The sequence below is a fragment of the Drosophila miranda genome (assembly GCF_003369915.1).
Source record: "Drosophila miranda strain MSH22 chromosome Y unlocalized genomic scaffold, D.miranda_PacBio2.1 Contig_Y1_pilon, whole genome shotgun sequence".
In the NCBI taxonomy this organism is placed as follows: domain Eukaryota; kingdom Metazoa; phylum Arthropoda; class Insecta; order Diptera; family Drosophilidae; genus Drosophila; species Drosophila miranda.
In genome coordinates this window covers 5,814,009-5,829,839 of record NW_022881603.1, presented here as the reverse complement: position 1 = coordinate 5,829,839, position 15,831 = coordinate 5,814,009, and the positions used below count along the sequence as shown (strand labels likewise).

At 39.4% G+C, this 15,831-nt stretch overlaps 2 protein-coding genes and 1 pseudogene across 2 annotated transcripts; all 3 read left to right on the top strand.

Annotated features, from left to right (window-relative positions):
* Nucleotides 1-1,967: 1,967 nt before the first annotated feature.
* On the top strand, nucleotides 1,968-7,426 carry LOC117190050 (glycerol-3-phosphate acyltransferase 3-like). Its single transcript, XM_033395134.1, is given in 6 exon segments — nucleotides 1,968-2,174; nucleotides 2,176-2,205; nucleotides 2,696-2,887; nucleotides 2,972-3,214; nucleotides 6,642-6,898; nucleotides 6,967-7,426. Coding segments are annotated over 6 exon segments (1,128 nt in total). The 5' UTR covers nucleotides 1,968-2,066; the 3' UTR covers nucleotides 7,265-7,426.
* A 4,557-nt stretch (nucleotides 7,427-11,983) lies between these two features.
* On the top strand, nucleotides 11,984-12,594 carry LOC117191888 (muscle LIM protein 1-like). The gene is made up of 3 exons (XM_033396648.1): nucleotides 11,984-12,061; nucleotides 12,098-12,236; nucleotides 12,347-12,594. The coding sequence occupies exons 2-3, from the start codon at nucleotides 12,122-12,124 to the stop codon at nucleotides 12,508-12,510; spliced, it is 279 nt and encodes a 92-aa protein (XP_033252539.1). The 5' UTR covers nucleotides 11,984-12,061; nucleotides 12,098-12,121; the 3' UTR covers nucleotides 12,511-12,594.
* Nucleotides 12,595-14,392: 1,798 nt separating this feature from the next.
* On the top strand, nucleotides 14,393-15,735 carry LOC117190368 (annotated as a pseudogene).
* The last annotated feature ends 96 nt before the right edge of the window (nucleotides 15,736-15,831 follow it).

Below are 15,831 nucleotides of genomic sequence, written 5' to 3'. Positions count from 1 at the left end.
ACATTCGTTAAACTCATATCATGCTTAAGTTCGGATTGAATTGTCAGGGAGAAAATTCCCCCAAAAGTTCTGTGGCTCCACATACAAGGAGTAGGTCGAAGTTAGGAATTCTGAGTTGTAGCAAGAGATAGAGTCTCCGTACTGTAAACCACCTCTCCGAATTAACGCTTGTTTTCAGCCACGCCGGAAGATCGATCTTTCGTCGTTGGAAAATGAACAGACTCCGCATAACATCTGCGGGCATATACACCGATGTCTCTCCGTTTTCCTTGGTTCTCACTTCCCTTTCCTCTTTATCCTTCTTTCCTTTCGCTTCCCTCTCTCTTCCTGTTCTCTACCCTCTTTAGCTTCGTATCTTCTTCTCGTCAAATCTACCGTTCTAGCACAAGTCGCAGCACTCTAAATTCTGGCAATATAATTAGTAATTGAAGGGTAAGCATACCTTGCAAAAGTTGAAATGTACGTAGTTTTGAAAACCAACTTATCCTTGCCCAACCTCGCGAATTAGAAACCTCTGACCCCTGCCTATTGAGGCTGTGCCTTGAGTGATCTGATCGTTGGCTAATTAGAGATGCCATCTGCATCCGGTCATCGACTGAACTCCGCATAGGAGATCACGTTGTGTCAGCCAGACCGCCTCTTTGATTTTCGACTCACTCAGAAGTTAAAAGATTTAATGATTTTTCCACATTAGTGCGAAAAGCGAAAGTAACGAACTTAAAGTATTCAATGATTTTCCCATGTTATGCGAAAAGCGAAATTTATGAATTTAATTAGAACTTAACTCGAATTACAGTCTTATTATATATATACTCATTACATTATCAAATATCCTCATATACCCAACCATTACGAATCACCTAATTTTAGTAGTTATTAAGATCATTTACTATGTTGCCACATCGGATTTAATTTTTGTTTTAAGGAAATAATGTTGAAGTTTAGATAAAAGAACAAAATGGACTCAATGCTAGCTCGCGCGTTTTCGTAAAAGGGTCAAAAAGGGGTCATCGAAGAACGACTATTCCGTGAGGATGACCAAAGGCAGGGTGGGTCCAGACTCCGCATAACATCTGCGGGCATATACACCGATGTCTCTCCGTTTTCCTTGGTTCTCACTTCCCTTTCCTCTTTATCCTTCTTTCCTTTCGCTTCCCTCTCTCTTCCTGTTCTCTACCCTCTTTAGCTTCGTATCTTCTTCTCGTCAAATCTACCGTTCTAGCACAAGTCGCAGCACGCTAAATTCTGGCAATATTATTAGTAATTGAAGCCTCGAGTCTGGGTTGATCTGAGGGAGCAACAACTCCACCCCCAAAGCCGACGAGCTAGAGCCGGATAATTATTAGCGTGCCCAGCTCTCTCAAATCGGAACGCCCGTTTTCGAACAGGACTCGTTGCACGTTACATATTAATAACGATTATAATGATAGGAGGTAATAAAGTTAAGGCTCTGAAATCTTACGGCAGACCAAGCAGTGTGAGCGAGAGAAATATATATGGTAGGATCTGATATTAATGCAGCTCTTCGACTGTCATGGTTGTATGACATAATACTGTGCTAACTGCTAGACTAACTAGGTTTTCCGTACGGGAAAAGTAAGCAATAAGATCGAGGGACATATATGCGGAAGTTTGGCTTTCTAATCGAGCTGGTGGCAGAGCAGCTGTAGATTTGATCAGCTCTGTGTGCTGGAAAAAAACCTTTTGGTCGCAAATAGTACGACTCTTGCACTCTAGATTTGATTTGAAGTCTAAAACCCTTGAAAAGAGCTGGCAATATAAATGTTAAACGCGAGATTTTTTTCATGTATCCAGCTTATTTTTTAGAAAGTTTAAATTAATATTTAAACAAAGTATTTATAATTAATCATTTTAACTATCGCATCACAGTGAACATTCAATAGTGGCAGTAACTATCGGCGTTCAGTGCTTTTCTTGTAATCGAGTGTGCCACAAAATCGAGTATCGATTACTTCTATGATTGTATATAAAGAAAGACAAGGGTTCTCAACTTTTCTTAATATTTTAAGTCTCAAGGAATTAATGTAGAATCAAGCAAATGTAAAATGATCTTCGAATTACTTAATATATTCTGGATACCTTTTGCTGGATTCATATCGTTTCTGATATTCATATCAGCAATCAACAAATCCATCGGCGTCCGGAGGGCATACATATGTAAATCTTCTTTTAAGGATATTTGAGGTAAATTTGTTGTGCCAGTGACACCCAACCACCCATCGACATATTAACAGCCATTAATTTCGTGTTCGTACCTTCAGTTGATTGCCCCTGTCATGGCCAACTGATAGTTAGCTATTCCAAAGTCCATAAATATAGTCAGCCTAAAGTACATGCATACAATGATACGCACAGGCGAGCCAATATGCAGATGCCATACCGATGTATGCTAAAAGGTGTTAATTTATTGTAATTTCAAATTCTTTCGGCTGTATTCAGACTAGTTATGAAACTGGACAGCTTTTTCTTTGAACACACCCACCTATATGCTCATATAAGAGTTGCTACGGGCTTATCTTTATGGTCGGTCGGTCGGTCAGGTCAGCCATCGAAAGAACTGTTGTTATGTTATCAACCTGTTTCCTTCTGCTTTCATAACTGCCCCATCTATAGATAAAGGTCCCAGACATGAAATTAATGTATTGTTTTATCTTTTATATTATCGAATTTTCAGTATGGTCGAGTTAGCATAGAGCATCAACAACTTTCCCAAAATAATCTTAAGACTGACGATACAAATTCAGTGCAGTTCGTCGTTAATGCCGATTCGAAGGAAAGTACAAATGGAACAACAATAACCAGAGATGCAGTACTTCTTCCACAACCGCAAGAGCCTGCGTCAGAAAAGCCAGCGTCCTCAAAAAAGGTACGAGGGGTCATCCATTGCCTTTTCTTGTCTATTATAACCGCTAGACGAAAAATCTTTATCTCAATTGTTGTTTTTATTCAGGAAGAAATTACCTTTGACTTTGAAAAATGCCTGGACTACTTGAAGTCGGGAGTGGAGTCCATAATTGAAGATGATGTGACATCCCGTTTCGAGGCGGAATAGCTGAAAAGCTGGAACATGCTGACACGCACCAATAGACACCACGAATTTATATCCTGGAAGATAACGCTCATTTGGATGGTTGGATTTTTTGTGCGATATGTATTCTTAATGCCGTTGCGTGTATTAGTTTGCTTTGTTGGTGTAAGTATGAACTGTTATGTATGTTTGTTGTACAGCAAATACTTAAAAGTTGCTAGGATTCCCTTGCCTTCGATTATGAATTGACAAACATAAAGTGTTGGTATAACTACTCGTATGCAAGTGAATCAACGCAACAAGCGACTAATTCAAGCTGTAAGGGATACTTTACCTTATGCTATCCCAGGGTCAAAACTGTCACAGCAAGTACTAGGCAGCAATGCATTCTTGCGAAAGACAGAAACCGATAGTAAGTTGCCTCAAATGTAACATATTTTACTCTGGAGCCAACGTTCTATAGCTGTTAGCTTAAGTGTTTCAAATGTTCGTCTATTAGTAGTAAACTTCAACAATTTATCGCTTTTCACAAATAATATTCGTGGAATGTGGAAAGCTTTGGGCCATCGACGTTAGTTCCCCTGAATAAGGCTAAAAGTTCTTTGGGCATCAGGTATGATAATAAAAACGTCCTTACGTGGAATCAGAATATTTAATTGGCTTATGTTGAACCCATATCGACGATTATCGCTGGAATTTGGTACACTCTGGATATTTTAGTCCTGAAATTTACATGTCCTTGCTCCCAACTGCTCTCATCATGACGTGACACATTGATGCTTGACACGAACAAGAAAATGCTCCAAAAGAGAATGCCGGAGAATTACAAAAACAACATAGTACGAGTGTCGCGACACTTTCATGCATGACACGCACAAGTGAATGCTGCAAAAGATAATGCCTGGGAGTTGCAAAGCCAACATGGCATACATGGCGCGTGCATGACGCTGCACATTGATGCTTGACTCGAGTTTGGCTGAGAAGGGTTTTTGTTGCTTTTGTTGTTCACAAAGCCAGCCCACCGCTGTTTAAGTCCATTACCAGGTCCAAAAACTGGAACGTGCTAAAACATAAAGTCCTAGTAGGGGTACTAAAATTGATGAACTGTCTTAAGCTTTAATCTTGTAATGAAACTTTTGTTAAACCACTTCTTCTGTCGATTAAAAATAGTTATGTTTATTTAGTTTTGATTTTGTACAGAGCTCTGAAGCTTAATTTGTAGCATTTTAGCTATGTTTTCTCAACATAATTGCGTAGAGTATACGAGTACGTACGAGTATATTGTAATCCTTTGCTGTGTTGCAATATTTTAGACGTTCTTTTTAAGATCTTTTGTTTGATATTGATTGTTTGATATTGTTATGTGCCTGTACTTATTATTTAACATTTCTCTAATACAAATATTTGATCCCTAGGTTTTATTTGCAGTTTTAACAAACTCTATTGTGGCTCTAATACCCAATCGATTTTTGCGGCTCCTTTTAGCGGACTTATCGTTTAAAATTACGTTCCGTCTTATAGCATGTTCTTTGTCATCCCTTATTGAGTTTCATAATAAACAATACAGGCCCACCAGATCCGGGTTTTGTGTAGCAAATCATACATCTCCATTGGACGTGGCAATACTATCGACAGACCGTACCTTTTCTTTGGTGAGAAAGAAGTTTTATATTTACTGCAACATATAAAAATGGATTGATTTTAATTGTATAATTCATGCATGTAACCCCGAACTCTAAACTCTCGTCCATCTCTTCAATGGTACATTCATATCTTTCGTAAAAGCACTCAATCTCAATTCTCATTCCCATTCTCAGCAGACAGGCTATCCTTCTGTCCCTCCCTGGGTACGAGTACCTATGGATTTGCAGAACGTAGCTCTCTCTTGCTCATACAAACATACTATTTATTCAGTAAGCGGTAGTAATACAGACCTGAAATGTACCAGTATCTGTACGTTTTGATAACCCCTCGGGTATAACATTGTGACGAAACCTCTTATCTAACGATAATTCCATCATTAATTACACCTGGTGACTAGTTAAGACCTTAATATGCGTCTGGGAAAAGCACCGACCAACTATTCGAGAATTCATCCATGAATTTAATTAGAATAAGTTCAGTTTTATGTGTAGTATTATTCTATGTTTCTGTATTCGTATCTTGGCTTTTGTCATTGTCTTCGCGTAGTTGCGCATCTGTATGTACTCTTAAGTTTTGTTTACATTTTGATTGCCACAGCGCTTATTTCTTAGCACAGTTAAGAATCAGGTAAGAAGAGCGAATATATTTAATTTATTACTACCATTTAGTTAATGATTTTACGTTGAGTACTCCTAAAGTGGGCCCGTTTATCTGCCGTGTCCATTTGGTCAGCTTCCACGCTGATTTTGTGGGATATTTGCTTGGGTTGATTGTACCGACTGATTCCACTGAACTGATGCGTGATTCGGAAGAATTCTATAAATATTGTTGAAAACATACATGGAAGATTGCAAGAAGCTTGGATACATCGCTAGTCTATGGGCCTATGGGTCCCTGGGAATGTTCTCTCTCTCACCTCCAATGCGTTTTTCACTTTTGTAGGAGTTTAGTTCCCCCTTAAACATTGAGCAAGCAACGGTATTCCAGCAAACCTCCACACAACACACACAACACCTTTTAATTTAATGCAATGCCCTGCCAAAATATTACCATAATATTACTTTAATTTTTTATGCCATCTTAAATAGTATGGCTTACAGTACGTACGGCCGCTGTGGGCTATCTGAAGGAGGGACAAAAAAAGCGTGCTATCGTGAATTTAGTACTGGGGACATGCTTTGGTGTCCTGTCCAGTGCGATTTCAGCGGTTATAACATACCATAATGAGGAGAATCGCCCATTGTCTGGCATTTGCGTCGCAAATCATCGATGTGCTGGTGCTGATGTGTGACTCGACCTATTCCCTGGTAAGGCAATTTTTAGACCTAAAGGATACTAACTATTGTATGGAAACACTTGTGAATTCCGTTTCGTTTCTAATTACACAACAACTTTTTTAAGTTTTCAAGTTCTGTAAAGTACATAAAAAACCCCGTAGTGGAATGGCAGATGTATAAGCAGAGAGCCCTTATTTCTTCTCCCTTCTTTTGTTGTACATACTAATTATTATTCTTTCCTAAAATTAATAGTTTTTTTTTTTGTTGGAATGCGGTTGGTTTGGAAGCTGTTGCCAATCAAGAACCAATGTTATGGGACTGCTGTAATGTTCAGTCATTAAACGTGAGCTAAGCTTCTGTGTGAGAGCTCTTTAGACTTTTCTTTTTTCTTATTCTTAGGTTTAGTACTATACGAGTCAGCTTTTATAATGGTTTATCCCAATTCTCGGGCATTCATACCATTAAAATTAAGGTTATATGTATATTCCTAATTAATGTTGACATTCCTCGCCTCGCACACATGTAGGTACTAATTTACTAATACTTTATTGGTTGATGATGCTTGATTATTGTTTTAATGTTTGGTTTTTGGAATTTTGTATGTTGTCTGCTTGGTGAAAGTGTCTCTCCATTTGCAGGCTCATTAAACAGTTTCTCCAAATATATTTCAGATTGGCCAACGTCATGGCGGCTTTCTTGGCGTCCTCCAAAGGGCACTGGCCAGACCGTCGCCCCACATTTGGTTTGAGAGAGGCGAGGCAAAGGACCGTCACTTGGTCGCCGAGAGGCTAAAGCAGCATGTTTCGGACCCAAACAATCCACCAATTCTTATATTCCCGGAGGGAACATGCATCAACAACACATCCGTAATGCAATTTAAAAAGGGAAGCTTTGAAGTCGGCGGTGTCATATATCCGGTGGCCATAAAGTGCGTACAGTAGCAGATCTGTTGGAAGAATACAATTATGATAATCTCTTGCTCTTTGTTTCTTTAAGGTACGATCCGCGATTTGGCGATGCTTTCTGGAACAGCGCAAAGTATTCGATGATGCAGTATCTTTACATGATGATGACATCATGGGCAATCGTATGCGATGTCTGGTACCTCCCGCCGATGTACAGACAGGATGGAGAGTCTGCGATTGATTTCGCGAACCGTGTGAAGGGTGTGATTGCAAAGTAGGGAGGCCTAATTGATCTTGTCTGGGACGGACAATTGAAGAGGATGAAACCAAAAAAAGAGTGGAGGGAAATTCATCAGGTTGAATTTGCGAATCGTTTGAAGGCGGAATGATAATAATTTTAATGATAATGAAAATACTTCTACAGTGACTGTAATTTACATACATATACATAATTCGTACATACATAATTTTTTTATTATTTGTAATATGTATAAATTACGATTAATTATTGCATGGTTTAAATAAAAGATGAAGTCAAATGTAAATAGCTATTCGTACGAGTATATAAACTGATTAAATTATATTTGATATACTGGTAACCCAGCAAACCAATGTTTATCTCATCTTAAGACGAGTAGTCTGTTACCTAGATGCGAGCCAAGCCGAGCTGTGACATTCATTGATTTCTTTGTTTCTCACTTTTTCTCACAGCAATCCCGTACAGAAAGCGACTCCACTCGAAGACTTTTTTGAAGGTGAGGCCTAGGCTGGTCAAAAAACTGCTAACAGGTCAACGCCCGCCTGAGTTTCATGAATATTGCTCAAATTGATAGCATAGGTGGTTTAATTGGGAGTTGTGGGGGCATTATCATAATAAGAGGGTACTCGGCTGTCGACATAAGATCCTAATAGTTAATGAGCACACCTCGTTCTAGGCACCGTTTTGGGGCGGAATCAAATTGTAAACGCTTTCAGATGCGTGGTATATTCAATACTTTTTCAGTTCCGAGCACAAGCAGAGCAGAATGTGTTTGTTTTTGTTTTGCCTCACGAGTCATTCCCGTAGATCGGATCGTAGATCTGGCCTTCATAAATTGTTAGGCTCATTGCCAATCGCAATTGAGCGATTTACAATTAATAAATACATACTTATTTATGGATTTTATATTGTATAGGTACATATATGTACGTATAGGTATATGTGGGCTGGGCACTGGCACCCCCGCCATCCATGCATACATTTGCTGAATTACTGAATTTCGAAGGGTGTCAAGATTATTAATATTTTAATGGCTTCGAATCTGCACAAAACCATTGTTATTTTCCATAAAAACATACATATGTATGAACATTCAGATGGCAATCAAACACTTGGGGGCTACATACAGTATGTCAAGAAACTCTTTACACACTGAAAATAAATTAAATTTTTTGACTTTGGATAAAAAAATAATGGCCTTTGGTTCAAATTTATCAAATTTTTTTAATTCATAACCATTCAGGGATTAATTATAAAGTAGTTAGTGAAAAAAAAATAACAAAACTATAAATAGGTAACTTACAAAACAACAAAAACAATGATTACTCATTTTTGACACTGTCAAGAAACTCTTTACCCATTTCGTTTTCGAGCTCTGTTTTGATCTCGTTCTTAGAAAAAACGGGACTTTACCGTAATCTATGCTTTTGGCGTTGCTCAGTGATGTTCTATTTTTGCATTGACTTTGATTTGGTTGCGAAATTTGACTGGTGCAGATCTACAGACTAACTTTCTGAAATTTTTAAAATGCCTGGCAAAAGACTAAGCTTTGACGTTGTCCAGTTGATTTACTATAATCACCAGTTGGGCAAATCTGTTGCAGACATGGTAGACATGTTTTCAGTATCAAGGAAAACAATTTACAATGTCCTAAGTCGCGCGAAGAACGAAGGGAGACTGGAAACCAAATCTGGAGGTGGCCGTAAAAGGAAGATAGACAAACGGGCAGACCGCATAATCATGAGGAAAATTAATCAGAATCCGCAAATATCGGTCAGGACTCTGGCCAAGGAACTTGACGAAGAACTTGACTTGGTTATTTCACACGAAACAGTACGCCAGGTTATTCTACGCCATAAATAATCTTCCAGAGTGGCACGAAAAAAACCGCTGCTTTCGTCGGTCAATGTGGAAAAGCGCTTCACTTTCGCTGTTAACATGATCAGTAAGCCGGCAGAGTATTGGGATGACGTCATATTTTGCGACGAAACAAAAATGATGCTATATTACAATGATGGTCCACCCAGAGTATGGCGCAAGCCGTTAACAGCTTTAGATAACCGAAACATCATTCCGACTGTAAAGTTTGGAAAACTTTCGGTTATGATTTGGGGTGCATCTCTAGCCGAGGAGGGGGAAATATTGAATTTATTGAGAACACAATGGATGCCAAACAGTACCTCAAAATTTTAAAAACAAATTTAAAAAGCAGTGCGGTGAAATTTGGTCTCATTACGGACAATAGGGCCAAATTTAAGTTTTATCAAGACAATGATCCCAAACATAAAGAGTCCAATGTGAGAGCTTGGCTGCTTTACAACTGTGGAAAAGTTATTGATAAATTTGAACCAAAGGCCATTATTTTCTTATCCAAAGTCAAAAAATTTAATTTATTTTCAGTGTGTAAAGAGTTTCTTGACATACTGTATGTGATCCACTTACATATGATGGTACACACATACGTATGTATTTACAAACTGGATTATTTGCACACACTGTCCATATGATCTTACGTGTGTGTATGCATGTACATACATGTATGTAGGTATGTACATATGTATATTCGATCGATCACATCGGACAGGTAGATCGCTGAGCAGTGGAAAATATGTGCACATACTCGTATGTTTGTATTTACTTTATTACGAACGGATTTAAACATGGCCTTTTGACCCCGTTCGCATAGGTCTGCATTTCTCATACTCGTACATATCTAAATTTATTCGTTATATGTCCATACATACATCCTACTCCCTCAAATCTGAAAACATACATACATATATGTATGTATGTATATTGTACAGTGTGTATCTATCTATAAAGCCAGATGAACAGATTAATCTATGTTTTGTTTTTATTGTAGCTTTTCCTCATTGTATGCTCGTATGAATTTAGGAAATGAAAAGCCCCAAAAAGATATGTATGTATGTATGCACATACAATGTACAACAAACACATGTAAATATTTCAATATGAACAAATGTATGCGTAATGTATTTACTTATGGAACTGGGTTGAGCAGTTATGAGTTATTTATATATTTTTAGAGACGCCTAAAATAAGGCCATGAATGTACTTTGATACATATCCTATGTATGCATGTACATATTTATAGACTAAGCACCACCACCGCACTATGGTCCGAACGACCACTTTTGTTGGCCAAAACCTAATTTTTAAAAGTCACAACTAAAACTTGGTTTTGATCACTCTGCATTAGAAAAAAATGGACCATTAAAGCTGCGTACCAGAATTTTCCATAGATGGCGCCACATTCGCAAAATCAGCTGTGCAACCCAACTGTTTTTATAGTAAAGCACGTAAAGGGAAAAAGTGCCAAATTAATAACCATTTTAGATCTCTCAAAAAATGAAAAACGGCAAGAAGTGATTAAATTTTTTTGATGAATCTTAATCTGTCGGGTTCTTACTACGTGTTTTGAGTTTTTTTTAACTGTCTCTGGTAGTTGTGATGTCTTCGTAATTGAAGGTTAAAGTGAGGCCTTCAACATGTGCCAACTTGCAATGAAAACTAATTTTTGAAAAGGTGTACAAAGTGAGTCCTACCTAGTCCCACCCTGAAACCTTTTGTGTCTCGTAGATTAATAAATTCTTTTTGAAATGTGTATAGTAAGAAATGCCACTTTTCACCACAATTCTTGGAATTTGCATTAATAGAGCATAACCTCAAATTCGAAAATGCAGAGTTGTTTGCCGTAAGGATTTCAAAAAGGGTAAAATTATCAATTAATTGAAAACGGATCTTAAGGCGACATATCATATGAAATTAATAAAGCTTTTGAAGATACCAGCAAGAAAATTTGTTATCGCTTGGCAACATACCGGAACAAATGCAAGTAAAATTCACAGATGTTTGAACGAAAATATGTGGATTGGCCACAAGCCTTTATTTCACTACTATTATCTTTATGCCCAGAGAATGCTAACTAAGTTCGTAAGGCTGTACAGGACCCACTCGGAAAGCCGGCACATATCTCACCTAACGAGGCGTTAACCTTGCTTCTAGACAAGGATCTCAGCAATAATTTACGGAAACCTTTAAACGATTTTATTTTTATTTAAATCAAAATTTTGTTTATGCGTGCAACGCCGTTTTCTTAAATAAAATATGCTTAATACTTTTTTTCACTATAACTAATAATTTAAATATGCATTATTAAAAAAAGGGGCGGTGCCACACCCATTTTTTTCTTAAATCCACTTCATATTGATTATATATATCCAATACAAAAAACTAAATGAAAAAATCTTGTTCTGTTCGGGAGTTATTAATTTTGGCCAACAAAAGTGGTCGTTCGGACCATAGTGCACCGTATGTAAATAAATACATATAGATGTACGTACATATATATTCTATAGTCGCTATAGTATAGGTTAGTGTGCGTGCAGACAGCTAAGAAATTGACCGTTGTGCAGAATTACTTTGATACACGTACGGACACACACCACACTTTCAGATACAATTTGCATATGCAATTAATATACATAAATAGTTATATGCGAAAATATATTTAGAATCTTATGGATCAATATATGGAACTACTTGCACGGACATACAGAATGCGAAATTCCATTGTTTCGAAATAGCAGAGTGTACGTGTGTCCATTGTCTGGGAGCTGAAAGTTACTATGTTGCTACCGCCCTGAGTGGGATGGGTGTAGCAGTAGCAGTAGCATTAGCCGAAAGCGATGCGATGTACACATAAATATGTACATACATACCATGAACATGTATTGCATGATAAATAATGATATATTCAGAAAGTGCTGTTTTTATTACGCAAACTGTATTTTCTTAGTTGTGCCGTGTGCATCCACAAATATAGACTACCTGTGTACAGAATCTTTCCAGTCTAGTCCGCGGCATTTCCGACGAATAGGAACTACTTCACAGAGTACCTCCGAAGTTTTTGTCCGTCTTTGCCTTCCCTCTCCCCCCGCAGACATACACAAACACACACATCAAAATGCCTTTTGTTCCCGTGGAAACTCCCAAGTGCCCAGCATGCGGAAAGTCGGTCTATGCCGCTGAGGAGCGCGTTGCTGGTGGCTACAAATTCCATAAAACATGCTTCAAGTGCAGTAAGTATTGGGAGAATCCATAAACCAGAACTATGGCCTCGATGGAATCGATCTTTGCCTGGAGCAACATGGCATAACGTTTTGCTTTCCGTTCCGTTTAATCACAAAAGGCATGTGTAACAAGGCTCTGGACTCCACAAACTGCACCGAGCATGAAAAGGAACTGTTCTGCAAAAACTGCCACGGACGCAAGTACGGACCCAAGGGTTACGGTTTCGGTGGTGGTGCCGGTTGCCTGTCCATGGACACTGGCTCTCACTTCAACAGAGAGTAAGGACTAAAATAAAATATGTTTTGTATGAAAAGTGTCAAATTCCTTGAATTAAATGTGTAGTGTTGCTTGCTATTAGAACCTGTATGTTTTACATGTTGTTTTATTTGTTCTACTGCATTCCCCCATGGTTACACCTCGTCTTTGAACTTATCACCTTTGTGCCCATACATTTCTGAGCGTTAGGTATGGGATGGTACTCACGATCAGAACAGCTTTTATGTATACCTTTTGTTATTTGTCCAAATATACACAATGTATTTTATGGTAAAAATAACTCAATTCAATAATAAAATGTAAAAATGTAACGGGAAAAACTAACAGAATTCAAAATTTGTCTTTTGTTCTTTGGTAAATATTGTTTCTCCCAATGACCTTGCGGTGGTCCCCAAATCTGTTGCTAAGGTCTGTCTTCGTTGATGTTTTTTATACCCGATACTCAAAATGAGTATTGGGGTATATTAGATTTGTGGTAAAAGTGGATGTGTGTAAAGTCCAGAAGGAATCGTTTCCGACCCCATAAAGTATATATATTCTTGATCAGCATCAATAGCCGAGTCGATTGAGCCCTGTCTGTCTGTCCGTCTGTCCGTCCGTCCGTCCGTCCGTCCGTCCGTCCGTCCCCTTCAGCGCCTATTGCTCAAAGACTATAAGAGCTAGAGCAACGATGTTTTGGATCCAGACATCTGTGAAATGTCACTGCTACAAAAATATATCAAAACTTTGCCCCGCCCATTTCCGCCCCCACAAAGGACGAAAATCTGTGGCATCCACATTTTTAAAGATACGATAAAACGAAGATGACTATATGTTCTAGAGTGTAAAATCTCAACCAGATCGTATAATTATTATAGCCAGAATCAAGAAAACAATTACATTCTTTCTCGCTCTGTCTCTCTCTAACACACAGGTTTCATGGTCGGCTTTGCCAATTGCAAAATATGAGTTCAAGGATCTCAGAACCTATAAGAGCCAGAGCAACCAAATTTGGTATCCACACTCCTGTGATATCTGACCTTGACCGTTTCGTGCCCAAATTTCGCCACACCCCCTTCCGCCCCCGCAAAGGACGAAAATCTGGGGCATCCACAAATCTCAGAGACTATTAAGGCTAGAGTAACAAAATTTGGTATCCGCACTCCTGTTAGATCTCACTATAAAACGTATATCTCAGAATTTCGCCCCACCCCCTTCCGCCCCACAAAGAACGAAAATCTGTTGCATCCACAATATTGCACATTCGAGAAAACTAAAAACGCAGAAATATAGATAATGACTATATCTATCAGATTGCTGAATCTGGATCAGATCGGATCATTTTTGTAGCCAAAAGCAAGAAATCAATTTGCAGTGGCCACGCAGCGCCCGACGTCACGCTCAGACTGATTTTCTGTCTCTCTCGCACGCACTCTTTGTCGTGTGGTTCAATATTAGCGGCGTCTGCCGCAGGAGAGCCATACTGACTTAGTATCGGGTATAACTGTAGAGTTGCGGTGTACGAAGCAACTCACAACGTTCCCCCTCGTTTTTGTTTGTATCAGCGGTGCCATATAATGAGAATCATCCCCTGTTGAATGTACAATTATGTATTGTAGTGTGCTTGTAGTGGTACTCGTACTCGCTTAATTGAGGAAGGCATCTGAATCACTCACCTCACTGAATCATTATAGCTTTGTTCCACCGAAAATTCCGCCAAAAGCGCCCGATGGTGAGGGCTGTCCCAGGTGTGGCATATATGTTTATGCAGCGGAGCAAATGCTTGCCAGAGGGAAGGTAAGCCTTAGGGTATGGTGTGTTCTTGGGAAACAGACACTTAGACATACATATATGATTATTAAAATCAATTCTTTATGAATGCCTTCTCCGAGTATTTCGGTTGCGTGGAATGATTTCAAAGCGCTTTCATTACGATTCCAGGGGTACCATCGCAGATGCTTCAAGTGCGTTCAGTGTAACAAGACACTAGACTCCACTCTTCACTGTGACGGTCCTGATAAAGATATCTAGTGTCGAGGTACTTTTCACTTTCAGTTGTTTACAGCTTACGGACAGCTTTCGGGCTGTTTGGGGTTCAGGGTGTATCAACAAGTATCAACGATGTCTACTGCAAAACGTGCTATGGCAAAAAGTGGGGGCCGCATGGATATGGCTTTGCATGTGGATATGGTTTTCTTCAAACCGATGGGGTTAGGTGGGTATGGGTAGTCCACTTCTACACGATATTATTGTCCAACTACAAACCTATTCCATGGCCTTCCCCTAGTGAAGGCGTATCGCAGCGACCCTTCGTGTGTCCCGATACGAAATCGCTCAAGGCGCCCGAAGGTGAGGGATGCCCGCGCTGTGGTGGAGCCGTATTCGCCGCCGAGCTGCAGCTGTCCAAGGGGAAGATGTGGCACAGGCAGTGCTTCAGCTGTGCCAAGTGCCACCGACCCCTGGACTCGGTCCTGGCCTGCGACGGTCCTGCAAGCTGTGCTACGCGAAACTGTACGGCCCCAAGGGCGTTGGATACGGTCACACCCCAGCTCTAGTCTCCACGAGCTACGAATATACGCCCTCCAGGTATGGACCCCTTCATCGCTATCGGCGAAACCGATTGTACATAATTTTCCGTGTCTGTTTCAGTTGGGGACAGCTTAACCGCTGCGGTGTCCAATCGGAGGACGGATGTCCCCGTTGCGGATACATCGTGTTTGCGGCCGAGCAGATGAAGAGCAAGAACAGCATATGGCACAAGCTGTGCTTCTACTGCTCGGGCTGCCGAAAGTATCTGGATTCGACTAACCTTAACGATGGTCCCGATGGCAACATATACTGCCGATCCTGCTACGGCAAGAACTACGGACCAAAAGGTGTGGGATATGGAATCGGGGCTGGCACGTTGACCATGGCCTAACGGGAGCGGTGCGGAACGAAATTATCCAAAAAAGTGTACTTTTATAAGACTGGACCAGTAATCCAACCAGCTCCAAATGGATATTGAAGTTTCAGTCTTTAAATGAACACTTTACAGGAGGCAGACCCACAAATATTCGGATTTATTTTAATCAAATTACTGCACGAGTAGTATTGTATTTCTCGGATTAGTTTCCTTTTGGATGATGTATGGGATCAAAGCTCCAAAGCCATACATATTTATTCAACTAAGCGTCGTTGGTGGTTATTAATATAATAACTACAGATGGTATACATCCTTTAGTTAAGAATCTTTACAAGCGAAATCGATATGTATGTATTGGCAGTCGAAATAAACGAAAAATATATTCTGAAATGCTATAAAACAACCAAAATATACAAGTTGCTTACTTTCAGAGAGTGTTAGAC